The sequence below is a fragment of the Coregonus clupeaformis genome, unplaced genomic scaffold (assembly GCF_020615455.1).
Source record: "Coregonus clupeaformis isolate EN_2021a unplaced genomic scaffold, ASM2061545v1 scaf0088, whole genome shotgun sequence".
Lineage (NCBI taxonomy): Eukaryota > Metazoa > Chordata > Actinopteri > Salmoniformes > Salmonidae > Coregonus > Coregonus clupeaformis.
Genome location: NW_025533543.1, coordinates 149,386 through 170,410, shown reverse-complemented (window position 1 = coordinate 170,410; position 21,025 = coordinate 149,386). Strand labels below are relative to the sequence as shown.

At 41.9% G+C, this 21,025-nt stretch overlaps 1 protein-coding gene across 18 annotated transcripts in view; it reads left to right on the top strand.

Moving 5' to 3' along the window:
• picalma (phosphatidylinositol binding clathrin assembly protein a) overlaps positions 1-21,025 on the top strand; it is a 54,751-nt gene that overhangs the window by 2,581 nt on the left and 31,145 nt on the right. For 11 of the 18 annotated variants that reach the window (XM_041886470.2, XM_041886480.2, XM_041886479.2 and 8 more), the window contains 10 exons: positions 11,536-11,678; positions 12,296-12,371; positions 14,397-14,499; positions 14,780-14,873; positions 15,099-15,210; positions 16,129-16,235; positions 16,341-16,382; positions 19,863-19,874; positions 20,054-20,139; positions 20,757-20,880. In XM_041886470.2, coding sequence (XP_041742404.1) covers positions 11,536-11,678; positions 12,296-12,371; positions 14,397-14,499; positions 14,780-14,873; positions 15,099-15,210; positions 16,129-16,235; positions 16,341-16,382; positions 19,863-19,874; positions 20,054-20,139; positions 20,757-20,880 — 899 coding nt within the window. The remainder of the gene's footprint in view (positions 1-11,535; positions 11,679-12,295; positions 12,372-14,396; positions 14,500-14,779; positions 14,874-15,098; positions 15,211-16,128; positions 16,236-16,340; positions 16,383-19,862; positions 19,875-20,053; positions 20,140-20,756; positions 20,881-21,025) is intronic. The other 7 variants (XM_041886482.2, XM_041886487.2, XM_041886481.2 and 4 more) reach the window with 1 other exon arrangement.

Sequence of the window (21,025 nt, the reverse complement as noted above, 5' to 3'; positions counted from 1 at the left end):
AGCCACTGCTTCAAACTGCCATAAAAAAGCCTGACTATGGTTTGCAACTGCACATGGGGACAAAGATCTTACTTTTTGGAGAAATGTCCTCTGGTCTGATGAAACAAAAATAGAACTGTTTGGCCATAATGACCATCGTTATGTTTGGAGGAAAAAGTGGAAGGGTTGCAAGCCGAAAAACACCTTCCCAACCGTGAAGCACGGGGGTGGAAGCATCATGCTGAGGGCGTGCTTTGCTGCAGGAGGGACTGGTGCACTTCACAAAATAGATGGCATCATGAGGAAGGAAAATGATGTGGATATATTGAAGCAACATCTCAAGACATCAGTCAGGAAGTTAAAGCTTGGTCGCAAATGGGTCTTCCAAATAGACAATGACCCCAAGCATACTTCCAAAGTTATTGCTTAAGGACAACAAAGTCAAGGTACTGTAGTGGCCATCACAAAGCCCTGACCTCAGTCCTATAGAACATTTGTGGGCAGAACTGAAAAAGTGTGTGCGAGCAAGGAGGCCTACAAACCTACTCCGTTACACCAGCTCTGTCAGGAGGAATGGGCCAAAATTCACCCAACTTATTGTGGGAAGCTTGTGGAAGGCTACCCAAAACGTTTGACCCAAGTTAAAATATTTAAAGGCAATGCTACCAAATACTAATTGAGTGTATGTAAACTTCTGACCCACTGGGAATGTGATGAAATAAATAAAAGCTGAAAGAAATCATTCTCTACTATAATTCAGACATTCTTAAAATAAAGTGGTGATCCTAACTGACCTAAGACAGGGAATTGTTACTAGGATTAAATGTCAGGAATTGTGAAAAACTGAGTTTAAATGTATTTGGTTAAGGTGTATGTAAACTTCCAACTTCAACTGTATGTGTAGGTGAACGATCTACATAAAGGTATGGAAGTGCTTTCTCAATATAAATATTTTCTATTGAAGCATGTCATCAGCGTGTACTCAGAGTACAGCAGTGATGTTTTGCTCAATTTAAAGTCCCTAATACAACAGGCTACCTACCCAGCTTTTCCCGGTTCTTCCTTCTGTATACAAGGTCCACCAAAATTGGACTTACGCTTTATCCAAAAGACACGCATATACAGTGCATTCGGAAAGTATTCAGACCCCTTGACCTTTTCCACATTTTGTTACGTTACAACCTTATTCTAAAATTGATTAAATTGTTTTTTCCCCTCATCAATCTACACACGATACCCCATAATGACAAAGCAAAAACAAGTTTTTAGAATTTTAATCAATTTTAGAATAAGGCTGTAACAAAATGTGGAAAAAGGGAAGGGGTCTGAATGCTTTCCAAATGTAATGTATAAACTGAGTGTACAAAACAGGAACACCTACCTAATATTGAGTTGCACCCCCATTTGCCCTCAGAACAGCATCTAGGATTTGATACCAGAAACCCTTGAGTTGTCAGCTCACTTCCTGTCAGATTTTTCCTGTCAGACCCAGGATTTCAACTTGCAACCCTCTGGTTGCTGGCTTGCCTCTCTAACTGCTAGGCTACCTGCCGCCCCATAAATCCAGGGTTCACCAAAACAGACCCAGATAAAACCAAGGTCAGACCCACCTCCAGACCAGGATTCGAAAGCAGGGTCTTATGACTTGGGATGACTCTAATGCACAGTGGCGGTCTCCATGCACTTACCAGAATTGCCTTGTTTGCTAAGTTTGCCGTATTGTACTTTGCGCTCTCTAACACTTATTTTTTTTATTTTTTGTATTGTCATTCGCACAGTATACATGATCCTAATTTGCGCTACAAGACGCTGGCAATTTGAAAAACTGTAAAGTTGATTGTGCCGATATATTGGTGCATTGAACCACGCCGTAGCGCCAAAATTCTGTGGATTGTGCTAAAACAATCACGTCATATCTGAATTCCGACATCTATGTACCTTCGCCATTGACAAATATAGTGATCTTAATCTTAAAGATCCTCAACCTGGCCACATTTTTTACTGGGGTAAAACAATAGCGACCTCAACACACCACTGAAGCTTCGCAGACATGCCTAGGTTCTTGTCTGTGTTTTCGGGGGATACCTGGAAAATTGGTGGGTTGGCGGGCTGTTGCTGTTATATGTTGCAGATCTATGTGTTAAGTCTTTTTCAAGGAGAACTAGTTCATGAGAAAACGACCACTTGTAATGTTGCACAGACTGGCTGGTGAAAGAGAGGCACAAGCAGGTCTCATTAAAAAATACATTAGCAGTGGTTAAACCTTTTCATTTCCAACAAACTGAAATTGTGTCATTGCATGTTAACGCACAAAAATAACACCTACATAAGAGTGCACCAAGTCTTGTTCATGAAAAACTGGAGGTATCAAGTATTTATGGCCAACCTATTTAGTCACCAGTGGAACCATTTTCCATTACAGTGACTATTTGCAATTACAATAGCCAGCCTTCTTGATGACTGAACAGGTTTTAAGTTGGCATTAGCATGACCCTTTTCGGCTGTATCCTGATTTATGGTGGGTGTAAAATTTGTTCAGGCCCAGTCTAGGTTGGTTTTTCATCTAGTCTCTTCCTGGTGTTTGCCCTTGCCGTGTCGGGTTACTCCCACTCAATGGGTTTTATTTCTGGGTCATTCTCAGCACCCTAGCATCAGTGCTGAAGCAGATTGACAGCAGGCATCACCACATCAAGAGCTGTTCACACCATGCTGCTTATTTGCATATGTTTCGGTGACTAGACAGTGAAACCAATTTCCTGTTGGGCACTATTTTTAGCATTGGCTCCGTAATAAGAAATGTCATGTGTGGTATTTGATGGGGGTTTTGGAGGGCATGTCTGAAACTCAAAACTGAAAGAGTGAGTAGAGAGGCCATACCTCACTGACTCCTGTCCCTAGAAGGCTTCTTGATTGGCTTCAACTTCATAAGAAGGCTGCTGGGGAGGGCCTCTCAAGGCTCCTTTTGTAGTCTGGGGCTGGCAGGAGCGGAGCAGGAATGTGACAAAGGTTGGAGGTACTTCAGGAGGGCCGGCAGCACTTGGAGTTGGCGTTTCCTCAGACCGAATTAGCAGTGGCGTGTCTAGCTCCCCTCCTGTCTGATTTGTACGCAAGATATGGCCCCCTTCTCTTAGCTCCTTTGATTTGGGTTGGGTTTCCGGCCAGTGTCCGCATTCTTTAGTTACCAGAGCGGAAAAAAATGGCCAAAGGTCAAACTGTTGTCTTTTCCACGCTATGAGCCTGCTCTTGTTTGCTGGTCTGCTATGGTTAAGAGCAGGTGCAAAATCTACTCCAAGATGACGGCTCCTGCCATTTTAGAAATATAGACAAGCTATAGCCTATCACTTTAGTTTCCAGTTTGTTGTAATCAGTGTAACTTACCCAACTCAATATTGCATGCATCTATTTATAGAGCGGGAAAAGACTGCACTTTTATTGCATGTTAGGGATTTTATGGTTTAATTGCTGTTACGTGAACCCATTTCTGTCCATCCCAAAGTGCAAGGGTTAATCGCAAGTGTAGTCTATTTGATGCTTTAGGGACTTTTCAAGCACTGTAAATGGAACATTTATTTTGTCATTGTGGCACTTAACTTGTTTTGTTTCCCAGAACAGGATGTGTGATCATAATGAGGTAAAGAAGGTATGATTCCCAACTTCCCACATCACCTGACACGATGGCTACATTTGGTGAAAAATAAAGTTAAAAAAAGAAACGTCTGTTATGAGGACCTTTGTACTTGACTATAACGTCACCTTCCTTCAATGAGTCATCATGCCTGGAATTCCATTTGGAATTGTTCCCTTTTGATTGAAGCCTTTGTGTTTTTGCCAAGTTCTTTACAATTGGACAAACATGATGATGAGAGTTAAAGCTTGTTTATTTCCAGAAGGAATTTACTTTGAAATGTTGTATTCTGAAATCTTTATTGTAGCTACTTAAATAAAAAAGGTTGTCCAGAATACTGGGTGTGTTAGCGAGACTGAAACTAGGAAGCATGAGTTTACCTTATCTTGTTACTTTGAAATGATTTAAGCCTACAATATCTGTATTGTATTGTACAAAACACTTGTTTCGGTTCCTGGACCTATTTGCATGACAATAGAGGTTAGCTGCATGGGACAAGGTATTATGTCACTTGAACACTCAACCACCTCCTACTTAAGGCCCTGAGTAGGAGTGGGTTTCCGTTGGATAATTAACCAAATATGTAAAAGGTCATTTTAGTACAATGTGAAGTTGTGAGGACTTCTCTCCTCTCTGTGCATGTGGTAATACTGATTACTGAGCAAGCGTGTTCTATAGGATCCAAGCTTATTCTGGGAGCTTGACTCGTGAGTCAATCCTGCAACATGATGCTCCCTAGAATCTGCTGAGGGTAAGGGGCATGATCCACGTAGATTTCAAACCTCAGCAGTGTGTGGAGTGGAACCCTGAAGTGGAGTGCCCCAGAGCTCCTTTCTTGTTTGCGGTCTGTATTTGAAATGGAGACAACCATATGCAATCAAACTGGTGACCATAATATTCTCCTTGCTGAGCAAGGAAGCACGTTTGAATTCTATGCATTTTGAGTTTTAACATTGCATGATGAGTAAGCCTACATCGACTCAAAATGTGGACTTCTAAAGCACAAGGAGGATTGTTTCTGATGGGATTGGTTGAATTGGGCACTCCTTTTTTATTTTATTTAGCTATGGTAATAATAACAGTGTAAACGTGCCATGAAGCATAGCCGTGGGAAGCCGCTACAGACTGCTATATCGGTCCGCTAATACAGGACTAGTAAAGGCCCAGAGACCATGCCATGAAGACACCATTTATTTTGCTTGTTTTATAGATGGTGAGCCTTCATTGTGTGTATGAATTGCCCTCTGAAGCACTGAATGTGAACCTACTCTTGGTTGCTGCTTTTTTTTTTCTTCTTTTCTTAACCTATGTAGACCGCACAGTGTGTTAGTGGGGTTTTAGATCCCACTAGGTTGCCTAAGCCTATAGCTTGAATTATTTCAATGTAAAATAATTAAATGATATGATACTGCTGTTTCTTCCTTGTTGCATACAACCTGCTTAACAAAGGCCTATCTATCAACTAGCCTGTATAGCCTACATGAAGTTATTTAATAAGGCCTTATGTTACTCTGAAGGCCTCACCCTTACTAAGGGCCTGCAAGCATAATTGACATCTATTGATACACTTGTGAATGATCCTTCTCATCCCTCACCTGTCATTATTTTATTTTTTACCTGGTTCACTCAGAGGAACTATCAAAAACAAATGTTCCTGTTAAAAGCTATTCATGGAAGATTAGTTATAGTAATGTATATACATTCTAGTCCTTAAATCCACATTTAGGTGAAAATTTAGTTTTTCCTTTCTTGAATATAGCAGTGTGCCAGTCTGACTGAAGTTCAATCAATTAAGAAAACAAGGGTACATGATAAGCTGTGAGTCCCTAGTATAGCTAAAGTGTTTTGAGCACATGAGTTCAGTCTACAGTGTGTGTGCAATGTATGCATACCTGCAGCACACCAGCACCAGGGTTGCCTAATGCCTACCGCTCTGCCCTGTAACCACCGAGGTAGCAGTCTGTTGGGTCAGGCCAGAGGACACGCTAACACATGCAGCATGAGAGGCTCTGCCACAAGTCCACCCTTAAACCCCCCCCCCATCTACCCTGCAGAACGCAGCCCACTCAGCATGTGACCGCAGGCATCGAATGACAGTCCCTCAAAAAGAGTGCTGACGCCGTCGGCCCCACTAAATGGAGCCCACTGTAACTCTGAAAAGCCTTTGAGATTCAATATCATGATCCAAAGCTGCAAACTGGGCACTACCATCAAACATTCATTCTTTAACCTCCATATTCCGAGCTTGATTTTACCATCCATGCAATGTATCTCTATTGGCCCATATCATAGATAAACCTCAGTAGCCACTTGTCTACAATGAAGTGAAGTGGGTAGTTTGTCTTCTGTTCAGGATCTTTGGCAAGATTCTTAAAGATTGACTCACTGTACCTGTTTTGCTATAACTGAACACTTTTAGCATGGTCAACTCTATAAAAAATATATTTTATCATATCACCCAGATGCTGTATAGAGCTGGTCCCTAATATAGAGGAAAACAGGAAACTGGTTACGAATGCCACTGAGGCAAATGCAGACCTTGAAAGAGCCACAGAGTACTCTAGCTGAGAATTTTTCAATGCACTGTAATCATCCCGCACATCTGTCCACTGCAAGATCACGTAGTGAACTAACCTAATTGTACTCCCCTGGAACATATTCCTCTACAATTCAGAAAATTAATTGAAATGAAAATTCTAAAATGGGGAGATATATCCTCTGAAAATAAATTGATTGAATTGACTATAGTGTTACTGCTGCTGTTCTGCTTAAAATAGATTTACTGGAGGAGGCAGAGCCTTGATTCAAAGCTGTATGCTACATCAATGCCATGTTTAGGGTAGTGCAAAACAATTATTTGTGGGTAAACACTGATCGCCGTTTGCGGTGAATAAAGTAACACCCAACATTTTCAATGCATATTTCCGCAATGGATGTGTAAACTAAAAAAGGTACATAAACATCGGTTGTGTTCTTTACCCTCCACTACACCACTGGTTTAGGGTGAACTAGCTGGCTTCGGAAATAAACTCACTTCCTGTGTGTCAACAGCCGGGCAGGATGTTGAGATGGAGAGAGATATTCCCAAAATGTCAGGGAGCTGATCGTTTGGGAGGGTAGGAAAAGACTAATACCCTTTTGATCGACTTCCTGTCATTGATAATGAAAGCGTATTGTCTGTCCACTCTGTCTCCCCACACACCATTTGAATAGAGTGCTGTGACGATTTGACAAATTTCAAGTAAGTGCAGTTGTGTAATTTGAAAATGTCCTCCACAAAACGATTCAACTAAACTTGCTAAATTAACTTGTCTACATTCCCAACCAAAATAAATCCACTTCTGGCAACATGTTCTTCAAACTCAAGCCTAGTTTTTGTAATTCAGTCGTCGACAAGCAATTAGTTGTACCACAAATTACTCTTTATTTAGATGTTGAACCCTTTTAGGCCTATAGCTTCACTATGGTGGCCTCCAAGCTCATGTTTATGGGTGGCATCTGTCTCTTCAAAATGAATAGTGTCATTGGCAATGCTCATAACGAGTACTTCATGTATTTTTTATGTCAAACATATGTACTTATAGGCTAGATTTGGGTTCTGCCGGAGGCAGGAAGTGTTTTGGGGTAATTAATGCTACCTAATATTTCCAATAAGTGGAAAAAACGGACTTCATTATTATAATCTTCCCCCTGTACACCTTGTGTTCTGCTGAGCCTATTGGAACTGTTTGCCGAAGCCATCAGTCTGTTCCTTGCATGTTTGGGCCTTGAAATCTGGTGCGTTAATTAAGGAGCTCTCAAGGGAATGCGAGGGAAATGCCTCGGCCATTGCATTCCAATCATTGCTTACTTGTCCAGAGTTCCTCATGGGGTCTTCTACTTTTTATTGGACTATGTTTAGTTAATGATAATGCTTTAAATTCATGTCAGGTTCCTTGGCCATGTCATCACTAGCATGTAATGGCTATTAAATACCCTAATCTACAGTACGGTTGACCTATGTACAAGCCCTTGACCCTTGCAATTGGAATAAATGTGTGTGGACTCAATGGCTGAGAAAATGGTGGGTGGGGATAAAACACTTTCAACGGGAAGTCCAGGTCAACCACCGCATGAGCATTTCATAGCACTTAATGTTATCACACTAAATCTGGACTCATGAATCACATGTATTAATGTTAACATGTATTATAATATTTTATAAATTGATTGCAAATAAATTATATACAGTAGCTTATGAAAGTGACCTAGCTTTTATTTGATAGGAAGGTTTAGTAATCATTTTCACTTTTATTGCATATGTTTTGATTATGACTTGACGTGGCTACAGCTGCTGATGCAGGCTCTTCTTTTGCAGACATTGGCAATGCAGTCTCTCTATCCAAAATAACGTGGTTTGTCATTACTGGAATCCTTTTGTCATGCTTTTCATTTTTAAACTTTCCACACAACCCTCCCAAACCACAAAGTATTCAGAATAGAGCCCTGTCTGATTCCCACCAGCTTGTTCTTTGCGCTCACTTCCTTTTTTCATGCTTTGGATTCGAGACCTTTGCAATTTCAGCTGACATCCTTGCCAAAATCAGTGCGGATGTGAGAAGCTGAATTTGCACACTGTTAAAATGGCACTTGCTGCCATTGTCTTGGTATTTTAGTCTGGTTTGCCCCATATTCTACCAGGTCCATAGTGAGTCACAAAGACTGACTTGTCTTATCGGTACTCTGTTTCATTGTGATGATGATGATGATTTGGCATTAGAGTGAATCTGTAGGCCTTCTAGGATTTTCAGGCTGGTGGTGTTTTACAAACAGACCGGTTGTTTAAACTTGGTTGGGTAACTAAAATAATGGACAAATGACCAACAGTGTTATTTTGGTGAGAGCGACTCCTCTCACAAGAGACCCTATATCTGTTGCATAAGATTTGTGACCGTTATGTACATGATTGCAGTGCTTACTGTACACGTAGAAAAGCTCTGAATTCAAGCGTGAAATTTCTTGGAAGTTTCACAATCAGACCGACTACATGGGTCAGATGAGAGAACATGCAAATTAGTCTTGGTTTGCTTTGTGGCGTGAAACTGCAAGTTAACGTGCTGGTCTTTGCTCCGCCTGGCTCTCATTTTGAACCAATGTGTCAGGCATTTTGCCCAATTCAACCTGTTTATAAATCAGAAAGATTTTGGGTAATTTAAACACTTAAAAAAAAAACATTTTTACCAGAACCATACCTTGGTAGACGTTGGGAGTCAGAATCAAAGGGTTTCAGAAACGCTACATTAATTAGAATGTTGATAAACAAGGAAAGTCTATGTTCACTAGTAGTTTTCTTTAGGCATCGGCTGTCGTTCCAAGTGTAATCCAAGCCATTCTAGTAGGTTATAGTTTTTGTCTGCTTCCTCTGCTGCTTTCTGACGGTAGTGTCTCCAGATGTTAGCAGAGCAAACGCAAGAGTATGGTGTGCAGCTATGCAAGACTCTTATTACCATCTGTATTTTGTCTACCACAAGGTGCAATGCTCAGGTTGACTAACATCTTATTAATTCTGCACTTAAATAGATTTTTAAGGCTTTTAATACTTCCTGTGAATAGATGGTCAGTTTCCTCTCTAGTACCCTTAGGGATGTGCCAGTCAGACATAGCAGGTTTACTGAAGATTTGGAGAGAGATGCGACATGCATTCAACCACATTCAGTTTCCCTTTTTTTTATTTTAGACTGCACCTCTAGGTGTTGAGCGCATACCTCTTTTCTTTAGGCTTCTGTAGCAGCCTATATGACTGCTATATGCCTGTATAAGGTGCTTGCGGAGCTGGGATTCATTTCAATTCAGTTTCCTCTCATAAAATCCAGGAAGTGAAAAGCATGCTGCTGCTGAGTCAATAGCTTTTTTGCTTTGAAACCGATATGAAAGGAGGATGACGAGTATAATTCAAATACCCCCCATTTCACAAGCAGAGAGCAGGTAGCATTGTTCCATTTTCAGAAATGTGTAATCTTAGATATAACTATAAGGAAAAATATATAAGTCAACAAACCTAGCAGCACTTTAGGTTACAGTGAAATGCAGACTAGTTATTACTGTCTTTTTCTGTGATTTAGTTAATGGATATTTAGTTTGATCTGTTGAAAATGATTTGGTTTGTATGACAAATAATTACACTAAAATATTTATAGACATCATTTGCCAAGCAACCGTTTGGCAAGTGATTTGTTTTGAATATTGTATTGCGGGAACGGCCCCCTAAAGTCACATGGGTTGCTTCAAAATCAGAGTACAGGGTCTCAATGGATTTTACAGGTAAGATAGGTTGGTGCTTGTATAATCAGCCTTTTGCACTTACAATGCACCTAGAGAGAGTGCGTGTGACGGTTGGCTTTTATTCTGTGTCCTGGCTGACAGCCGTCTAAGCTGAACTCTACTCAAGTGCTTGTGTTACAAATGGTGTCATCAGATTATCTGCCATCTGCCCGGTAGAGTTGAAACCGGGATTCATCCGTGAAGAGCACACTTCTCCAGCGTGCCAGTGGCCATCGAAGGTGAGCATTTGCCCACTGAAGTCGGTTACGGCGCTGAACTGCATTCTGGTCAAGACCCTGGTGAGGATGACGAGCACGCAGATGAGCTTCCCTGGGACAGTTTCTGTGCAGAAATTCTTCAGTTGTGCAAACCCACAGTTTCATCAGCTGTCCGGGTGGCTGGTCTAAGACGATCCCGCAGGTGAAGAGGCCGGATGTGGAGGTCCTGGGCTGGCATGGTTACACGTGGTCTGCGGTTGTGTGGCCAGTTGGATGTACTGCCAAATTCTCTAAAACGACGTTGGAGGAGGCTTATGGTAGAGAAATTAACATTACATTCTCTGGCAACAGCTCTGGTGGACATTCCTGCAGTCAGTATGCCAATTGCACGCTCCATCAACTTGAGACATCTGTGGCATTGTGTTGTGACAACTGCACATTTTAGTGGCATTTTGTCCCCAGCACAAGGTGCATCTGTGTAATGATCATGCTGTTTAATCAGCTTATTGATATGCCACACCTGTCAGGTGGATGGATTATCTTGGCAAATGAGAAATGCTCACTAACAGGGATGTGCACAAAATATGAGAGAAATAAGCTTTTAGTGCGTATGGAATATTTCTGGACTCTTTTATTTCAGCTCATGGGACCAACACACATTACATGTTGCGTTATTATATTTTTGTGTAGCTACTGTTGTCATAGTACGGTTGCTCAGTTGGTAGAGCATGGCACTTGCAACGCCAGGGTTGTGGGTTTGATTCCCATGGGGGGCCAGTATGAAAAATGTATGCACTCACTAACTGTAAGTCGCTCTGGATAAGAGTGTCTGCTAAAATGACTAACATAATTGGTGAAATCTTATCAGTGCTAGCAGCAGATCTCCTCTTGCGTTTTCAGTGACGCACCATCTTCAGTTTGTGTGAGTGAGAGCGAGAAATCTGTGTGTGTTTGTGTGTAAGGCCTGTATTTGAGGGTGCATGAATGACCTGATGAGATCTGGCATGAGAGCACAGTCTCATGGCACTGATGGAAAGGTGCCAGAAGGCATCAGCTTTCACTACAGGCCAGATGGCATGGGAGCCCTACCAAAGGCAAAATAATGCCCAGGATGCATGTGCTATCCTCAGACGTTTGTGACAACAGCCTGAACATAAACACTGGGTGCAACCTATCCTGGGCTGTGCCAAACAACAGCACCACAAGGACTGGTGGGTCAAAGTGACGAGCGCCTGTCCCAGGAAGTTTGTCATTAGCTCACCACAACGCCTTGATTCTGTGGAACTGGTTGTTCAAAATAGCATTTGCCCACGCTTATTCACTCACTCGCAAGCAATCAGACACACACACACACACAATAATATGCCAATAGGACCCTACAGTGACCACTTTTTCCCCCACTCTCTCCCCTAGACTTGATCCACTGCACCAATGAGATGAACGTGAACATCCCCCAGCTGGCAGACACGTTGTTTGAGCGTACGGCCAGCACCAGTTGGGTGGTGGTCTTCAAGTGTCTCACCACCACACACCACACCATGGTCTACGGTAACGAGGTGAGCGAAACCTTTCTGCAACTCCACTGTGTAGGCTGAAGCTGCCCCTACTCTGATCTAGGGCCATTAACACGAATGGTTAAGGTTAGGACTGGGGGAGAGGAATCTGATCCTGTACCTGGGGATTTTTTTCAACCCGGAGCTCTGCAACTCAACACTTCCAGCAGAGCCATATGTAGAATGGATCTGACGCCTTGGTGATCAGAGAGGCATGTCATGCAAGACACAGACTCTGAATTCCAATCAACCCCTATCTTGCCATACTTACTGTAATTGTACCATTGTAACATGCTCTACTCCTGGTGATACCTATCTCTCTTAATTATGATGTCATGAAAGATTTTACGTATAAAAAATAACTAAAATCAGTGTCAGAAGTGACACTAATAGTGTGGTGTTAAGGTATTTTGAAATCCTTTTAAAACTAGTGGTTTGAAAAGTGTCAGCAATATCCAGTCCACAGAATTGTGTAATCTTATCACACTTCTTCTTTTGAGAAGGCTCTCTTATGTAACATTGCTATGCATTTTCAAAAGCAGTTATGTCTTGTATTGCTGTTGGTGAATGCAAAAGATTGACTATCTATGAAGGTTTGCACACATGTTTCTGTGTTGCAGAGATTTATTCAGTACATGGCTTCAAGGAATACGCTTTTCAACCTCAGTAACTTTTTGGACAAAAGTGGCCTACAAGGTGAGTAACGTCAGCTCTGCACAAACTTTGCTGTAGCACTCTGTATTTTATCATGGGTTCAGTATCGTCTTAACTGTATGAGGTGAAATGCGGCAGTATCTTAAAGATGCTACACATTTGAATTTTTGCATTGTAATTTCTGAAAATGTCCATAATATATCTGCCGCTAATAGTGGAATGCTAGTGTTTCACAGTATTACTTACCCGCCAGTGTTGTGATATTTGCCTATTGATTTCTCCCACTGGAGCTGCATCTGTTGTCAAACTGGGAAAGCTGTTCTGACTTTGGCTGTGTTATCTAGTGAAAATATAGTTTTTACAGCTGTTTGAGTCTGGTGGACCAAAACCGAAAGTAACTTTTCGTTTTAGTCCACCAGCTTCAAACAGCTGTAAAATGATACTTGTTGTTAATTGAAAGATATTTCACAGCGATTTTAGATGGTACAATGATTCCCTAAACTATTCAGTGCTTGTTTTCTCACATAAACTGAACTTGAGCGAACAGTGTAGAATGACTGAGCGATTCCCACTAGATAACACAGCCACAAAGTCAGAACAGCTTTCCCAGTTTGACAACAGATGCCGCTCCGGCGGGAGAAATCGATCACAGCCAATCACAACACTGGCAGGTAAGTAATAGTGTGAAACAATATCATTCCACTATTAGCGCCAGATATATTATGGACAGTTTCTGAAATTACAATGCAAAAAATCTATAAACATCCTATGTGTAGCACCTTTTTTAAGGCATTCAGATATAATGAGACCTGCAAAACTATGAGAGATGCAGAGAACTGTTCTTTTAGACAGTTCTGCCCTTTTCCCCCTCGCTCTATTCCCAATGAAATGGCAACATGGCCGACTCTCAGCTCACATCAAGCCCAGCAGAATGTATTTACTGAAGGTTGTTTCCCATGTTAACAAGATGCTTGGAAGCCCAGACCAGTGGGACTTTCAAGTGGGAGTGTAATGGTAAAGTAAGCGCCCCTAATCATAACCCATATGCCTTTTGTCAAGTTGTGTTAATTATAAATTAGGGTAATAGGGAGCTGTCAGTTTGTTTAAGGATGATGGTACCGGTGCCCCCGCACATTGACTCTGCACCGGTACCCCCCTGTATATATAGCCTCCCTACTGTTATTTTATTTTACTTCTGCTCTTTTTTTCTCAACACTTTTTTGTTGTTTTATTTTACTTTTTTATTAAAAATAAATGCATTGTTGGTTAAGGGCTGTAAGTAAGCATTTCACTGTAATGTCTGCACCTGTTGTATTCGGCGCATGTGGCCAATACAATTTGATTTGATTTGATGACTGGATTTAGGTTGGAGTATAGCGCTCATGACAGAAATCCACTAGATGGTGAGCTGTTGGCGACAGCCTGTTGGGCCTTTGCTTTAGGAGAAATATGGGACAGACTATATTTACGATACATACAGTATATATGCTAGTTCATGGTCATTTCCATATCTTGTTGTAAGTAGTGTTGTCACAATACTCAGTATTGCAGTTGCGAAAAAAATCAGAAATCAGGAAACGGACTGAATGTTCAATAGCTTGGAAAATAAACGTGACAGCCTTATGAGTCCCATTTTGTTTATTTTTCAAGCTTTTGCACACACTATTTCACATAAAACAGGTTTTCCTCAATAAAGGGCCATACAATTCAGTCAGTTTTCTTTTTCCATGTAAGGCTTTCACAAGTATCATGATAGTATGACATTGGTATCATGGCAACGCTGGAACACACACTTCAAGTGTCCTAAAGTCTGCCTGTATATTTGTCCGACGGCATGTAGCACATAAATCCACCAAAACCTCAGGAGTTGTGACTTTCCTAAATCAATGGAAGAATGTGCTTTCGCTTATTCAAGCTCAAATGCATCCCTTTTCCCTAATAACAAGTTAAGAGTATATGCTTGTTGTTAGAAAAGATGGTAATGTGGCAGTTAACTACCGTGAGATGTATATCACGATCAAGATGCACCTGATGCTCAAAGAGTAATTCCCCTATTGTCTTTTTCAGGCTATGACATGTCAACGTTCATAAGGAGGTATAGTCGCTACCTGAATGAGAAGGCTGTGTCGTATCGACATGTCGCTTTTGACTTTACAAAAGTGAAACGAGGGTAAGGACTTTAATTATCTATTCACATTTCCTTATAGCATCAGGCTCAGCTAGCATCCTCCGTATTGTATAAATACTGTACAGTAGAGTCCTGAGAAGTGTTTAGGATATTTTTTGGCATATTGCTTATTCTTCCACAAGTGCATATAGTTTAGGGGTTGATTTGGCATCTGTAAGTGCATTCTTTTAAATTGCGTGCTTTAGTTTAGTACACACATTCATGACAGTCCAAAGCCATTAGTATTGGGCCCTTAATGATTGGAAAATTATCTTTACACAAGGGCGGATGGCGTTATGAGAACCATGAACACAGAGAAGTTACTGAAGACCATACCCATTGTCCAAAACCAGATGGATGCTCTACTTGATTTCAACGTGAGTTTTCAATGCTTGACATTTTGTACATTGTTGTATTGCTATGGCCTAAAACTCTTCAGCTCTCATATGTCAAAGTATTGCAAAAAACATAGTCGATGATTGAGTAGTCGATCTTTTAGCTCTGTCCTGTGGATTGGGAGCTCTGTGAGTCGGACCAATGAGTGCTCGATGGGTTGACTGTCAATTAAATGAATGTGCTTTGGATTCCCCCTCCATCTCCAGGTCAACGCCAACGAGCTCACCAACGGAGTGATCAACGCGGCCTTCATGCTTCTGTTCAAAGATTCCATTCGACTGTTTGCGGCCTACAATGAAGGCATTATCAACCTGCTGGGTAAGTGCTTCTGCCTTCCGGCTCTCTCCTGCCAAAAGCAAGTCCTTATTGCCGTATCATCGTTACCATTGAGCACTTTGATAATGCAAAGACACCTTTGATGATGCACCCTGTCTTACGGAGTTCATACTGTATCCCTGGCCTCAAATGTTTACCACCACTCACTATCAGGCTGCTCCACGCTACCAGGCTGACTTAACGGGGGCCGACCAAGGGCAGTGCTACTACTCTGTTTTGCTCTAGTGTTCTAGTTGTGCTGGGTGACATAAGGTCTGTGTATATAGGTTAGGGGTTGGGTGAATTCCCTTTTTGAACTGAGCCATTCTATTTGATTTCTGAAACACATCAAAAAATCTAGTTTCCAATTCTTCTCATTCATATTAAATACGTTTCCTGAAGGGACTGTGTTAAAATAAAATTGAGCCCAATGCTGGTGGAGAGACTGGTCTTTCACACAGTCTGAATTCAACTACTCTGTGCTGGCTGTCTTTCACACAGTCTGAATTCAACTACTCTGTGCTGGCTGTCTTTCACACAGTCTGAATTCAACTACTTTGTATATCTGTGCATGTGTGATTTTTGTCTGTTGGGAATGGAAATAATGTCTAATGTGGGGGGGATCAAATTGGAGATGAGCAAACATCAGTGAGAGGTTTACAAGCCCCTCTGGAGAGTTTGTATACATCCTGCAGACATCCACATTTAACTGCCAAGTTTCTGATTTGAGAAAACCGTTACTTCTGGAATTGTACTATAGAAAATTAAACCTCTCTCCCATTAATTTGTAAAGGCTGTTTTAATTGTTTGATACAGTTTATCCTGATTTTATAAAATGTCTGTTCATACCAGAGTTTTTATCACTGCTATTTTGCTTCAGTTCCAGTGCTCCATTATAATTTTCCTGTCTATTCATTTCAGAGAAGTACTTTGACATGAAGAAAACTCAATGCAAGGAGGGCCTTGACGTCTACAAGAAATTCCTCACTCGAATGACAAGAATCTCTGAATTCCTCAAAGTAGCAGAGGTAAGATCCCTCCTTTGCAAACTTCTGTGTGATAAGATAATTTTTTACTCCTACATTCACTTTTACCTCCATGTCATCTTGACCCTCCTCTCTTCTTCCTTTCAGCAAGTAGGGATTGATCGAGGGGACATCCCAGACCTCTCCCAGGTAAGATGCTAAAAGCAAGGTAAAAGCAAACTCTGCTGCCAGCATCCTCACCCGCACCAGATCAACTGAACACATCACACCAATACTCCACAATCTACAATGGCTCCCTGTGCAATCCCGTATTGACTTTAAGATACTCCTCCTCACCTACAAAGCCCTCCACAACCTGGCACCCACCTAACTCTCTGACCTTCTCCCAGCCTATGCCCCCTCCCTCCGCTCTGCTGGTTTCGTTGTCACCCCCACATTCCGCCTCTCCCCCATAGGTGCCAGGGCCTTCAGCTGCTTGGCACACAGGCTCTGGAAAGCACTCCCCCCACACATATGACATGCAGACACAGTTATCTAATTCAAAACCCACCCCTTAGAGAGAACTTATAGCCTAGTGTCCATGATTGACTCTGTCCTTCGTATCCTATTCCCAACCCTACCCCCTAAACTGGGTTCGTATCCTATTCCCAACCCTACCTCCTAAACCGGGTTCGTATCCTATTCCCAACCCTACCCCCTAAACTGGGTTCGTATCCTATTCCCAACCCTACCTCCTAAACCGGGTTCGTATCCTATTCCCAACCCTACCCCCTAAACCGGGTTCGTATCCTATTCCCAACCCTACCCCCTAAACGGGGTTCGTATCCTATTCCCAACCCTACCCCCTAAACTGGGTTTGTATCCTATTCCCAACCCTACCCCATAAACCGGGTTCGTATCCTATTCCCAACCCTACCCCCTAAACCGGGTTCGTATCCTATTCCCAACCCTACCCCCTAAACTGGGTTCGTAGCCTCTACCCAACCCTACCCCCTAAACTGGGTTCGTTGCCTCTACCCAACCCTACCCCCTAAACTGGGTTCGTAGCCTCTACCCAACCCTACCCCCTAAACTGGGTTCGTAGCCTCTACCCAACCCTACCCCCTAAACTGGGTTTGTAGCCTCTACCCAACCCTACCCCCTAAACTGGGTTCGTAGCCTCTACCCAACCCTACCCCCTAAACTGGGTTCGTAGCCTCTACCCAACCCTACCCCCTAAACTGGGTTCGTAGCCTCTACCCAACCCTACCGTAGCCCCCCCCCCCCACCCCCAGTGTGCTGGCTGCCGGCCTCTCTCACCACCCTGCTACCTGCTGCAGTTTCAGACCTTCCAAAATGCTCCACAGCTCTGTACCTATGCACAGCTATAGCTATAACGCATTGCTTGCTGGGCCAACACTGCATGTAGCCCCGTCATAGAGGAAATGCCAGACTCAGTCCCTGTCCGAATACTTTCAAAATGCTTCTTTCCTTCCTCCCTTCAAATAATCACAGATCTGATTTGGTTGGATTGGTGAAAGCAATAGCAATGGGCTGATAACCTTTCTCTCATCTATCCAATCACTTCTAAGACGTGTGATCAAGGCAGGGAGAAAGGAAGGGTGCACTTTATTTGCATTCGAACAGGGCCTCACTCTCCCCTGACCTTGCACGGCATACAGCACATAAAGGTGTCAACATCTGCCTTTGTCAAGGGCTATACCGAGTAGGCTAGAGCAGAGATGAAATGAGTGGGAGGTAAATAATACACCCAAGGTATTCTATTATACCATTACATGTCACCTTTCAAGAAGGGCCACATTTTCTATGGGGTTAGCTATAGGTAACTGCCAAAATAAAGGAAACGCCAACATAGTGTCTTAATAGGGCGTTGGGCCCACCACGGGTTGGCAGAACAGCTTCAATGCACCTTGGCATAGATTCTACAAGTGTCTGGAACTATTGGAGGGATGCGACGCCATTCTTCCACAAGAAATTCTATCATTTGGTGTTTTGTTGATGGTGGTGGAAAACGCTGTCTCGGGCCCAGTTCTGGGCCCAGTTTTTCAAAAATGATCTATCTGGATTTTGCCTCTCGGATTAAATGCATTGATATAGAATGAATAGAACGGGAGTCCCCATTTAAGACAATGATTCGTCCCCTCTATTCATTCTATTCCTATGCATTTAATCCTATCCGATAGGTGCAATTCAGATCAAAAACTGGGCCCTGGTGACTGACACACACACACACAGCATATGTTTTACCATCCTTGTGGGGACCTAAAATGTATTTACACTCCTATTTTCCCTAAACCTTACCCTAATTCTAACCTTAACTGCTAACACTAAACCTAACCTCTAAGCCTAAAATAGCCTTTGTCCTCATGGGGACCTGGGAAATGTCCCCAGGAGGGAGAATTTTCCTTGTTTTACTATCCTTGTGGGGATTTCCGGTAGCCACACCCTTTAACTAAAACAATATAAAGTCCCCTGTTTAGGGGACCTGCATGGTTCTGGTACCGATTCCGACCGACATTTCCTCTGATAAATGTATCTGTGGACACCGAAGAACGAAGCGGCTTGCATTGAGTGGTAGCCCTGATTCTCACGGACGCAGGAGTATGTCTATTCTGCCTGTATGAAGCAGGATGTGAAATCTGACTCCACTTGAAGCTAGGATGTCCCTCCTACCATTTCATTCGCTCTTTGGACTTCAGAGATCGGTTTTATAGCCAGTAATCTAAAATGATTTATAGATTTTAAACAAACACTTTGTTTGTCATAGATGGACAAGATTAATATGAGATGAATGGTGAGTTCGTAGCGAGTTCAGGAAGGCAAGCTAGAGCTCTGTGACGTTCACAGCGATGTGGGCAGACGTTTTGATCAAGAGAGACCTTTTAGAAAATATACACATTTTCTCTAACATGAAATATACAAATGTATTTTACAGTTATAAGGAAGGTGTAATCTTAGTTGTTTTATAAATTGATTATCATTCATACAGTTTTGTTGAATAGGAAATAAGTCATATAAAATGTCATTTGATCATATTTGTACTGTTTACTTGAGCTTGTGTCCTCAAAAGTGACTACACCTCATCAATTTATAACTATTTTTACCAGAAAGGTGAGATTGTAACCTTTCTTAGAGTATGCAGCATTATTAGATATTGTTTATGGCCCTCTCATGATAAATAATTACTTTTGGTGATTACGTAGATTACATTTAGTTACATTTAAGAGGATTTAACCCCCCCCCCATGGTAGCCAAAATAATGGGCAACTGGGCATTTTTATACATGGACTGTTAATTGCTTAATTAACTCAGGAACCACATCTGTGTGGAAGCACCTGCTTTTAATATACTTTGTATACATAATTTACTCAAGGGTTTCCTTTATTTTGGCATTTACCTGTATATCTCTCACTTACATATCTAATCATAGAATAACATGTTTAACATTATGTTTTTACTTTTCTTATGACCATGTTCAGATGGTGCTTTACCAAGACAAGCAGTATTTTACAAGGTCCCTCATTTTTGCTTTGTATTTGGACGGTTTTGGATTTAAATAGATATTCCTTTAGTTACAGTAGGTACCTTTTTTCTCCCAAAACCTATTTTATTATCTCTGACAATTACCACCTTTATATTCTGTATCTTTCCTTAACTTTCCATCTTCAGATAACAGTTTGTGTAAGTATCTGTATCTCACTCTCTTTCTGTGTTTTGTAAGCCTAGTACGTTCTCTTTGTGTGCATTGTGAAATAGCTGAGCATGCTTACTGTTTGTGTTTCCGTCTGCTGTTACCTGGTTGTGATTTTAAAAAATGTTCCTCCAAACTTTGAACTCACTGTGTCTTTCCATTATAATAGGCCCCCAGTAGCCTCTTAGATGCCTTGGAGCAGCATTTGGCTTCTTTAGAAGGGAAGAAGGTGAAAGATTCAACAGCAGCCAGCAGGTAGGCCTTTCCCTTCCCTTTGCTCACTGCCAACTGCCAGTACAATGCAGTCCACTCAGACAAAGCCTGTTTGCTCAGACACCACATTTAGCAAGTGGGTTTGAGTTGGAGCTGACGTGTTTGTTGGTGGGCAGCAATCCCAACAATATGTTTTGTTACTGTGGTCCGATGTATGCTTTTCATTTGTGTTTTGCCAGTTGTTTCCTTGAAAATATTGACAAATGCACCGGGAGCTACAGTTGCAGTGTTTTTATCTTCAATCTATGCAAGTCCTATATTGTTAATAATATCAGGGGCATTTGATTTTTGTTTCTTTTTTGTGTCTTTTGAATGCACTATAATTATGTGCACTGACCATCAGTGCTCATACAGGTTTTCTGTTTAGTGTATTATAAAATGGAACTATCCCACTCAAGCAGAAATCCTTTCTATGTTATGCCAACCTCCTGTTTAGTATTGTAGCCCTCAACTATCAAAGTGCAGTTGTAAAAATATGCACCACTTTCTATTACTGAGCTTGTAGAGCTCTGCTAATGCCAGCACAGCACTTTTGACAATTTTCCCCCCACTAACTGACCCCTGTCTCTCTCTCTCTTCCTCTTTTTCTGTCCATCAAGGGCTAGCACACTCTCCAACGCCGTCTCCTCTCTGGCCAACACGGGCATATCTTTCACCAAAGTGGACGAGAGGGAAAAACAGGCAGCTCTGGAGGAAGAGCAGGCTCGCCTAAAAGCGCTGAAGGTACATTTTCCTTCTAGTGCCCTCGCTCTCTCTGCTTATTGCCCTACTGGGTTTAATCTGTTCTGGCTTTTCAGCATTTTGGGATCTTTTTTTAGCTCATAGGTTGTTCTCATGAGGTCATCAGTCATTGCCTGATGATTCCAGT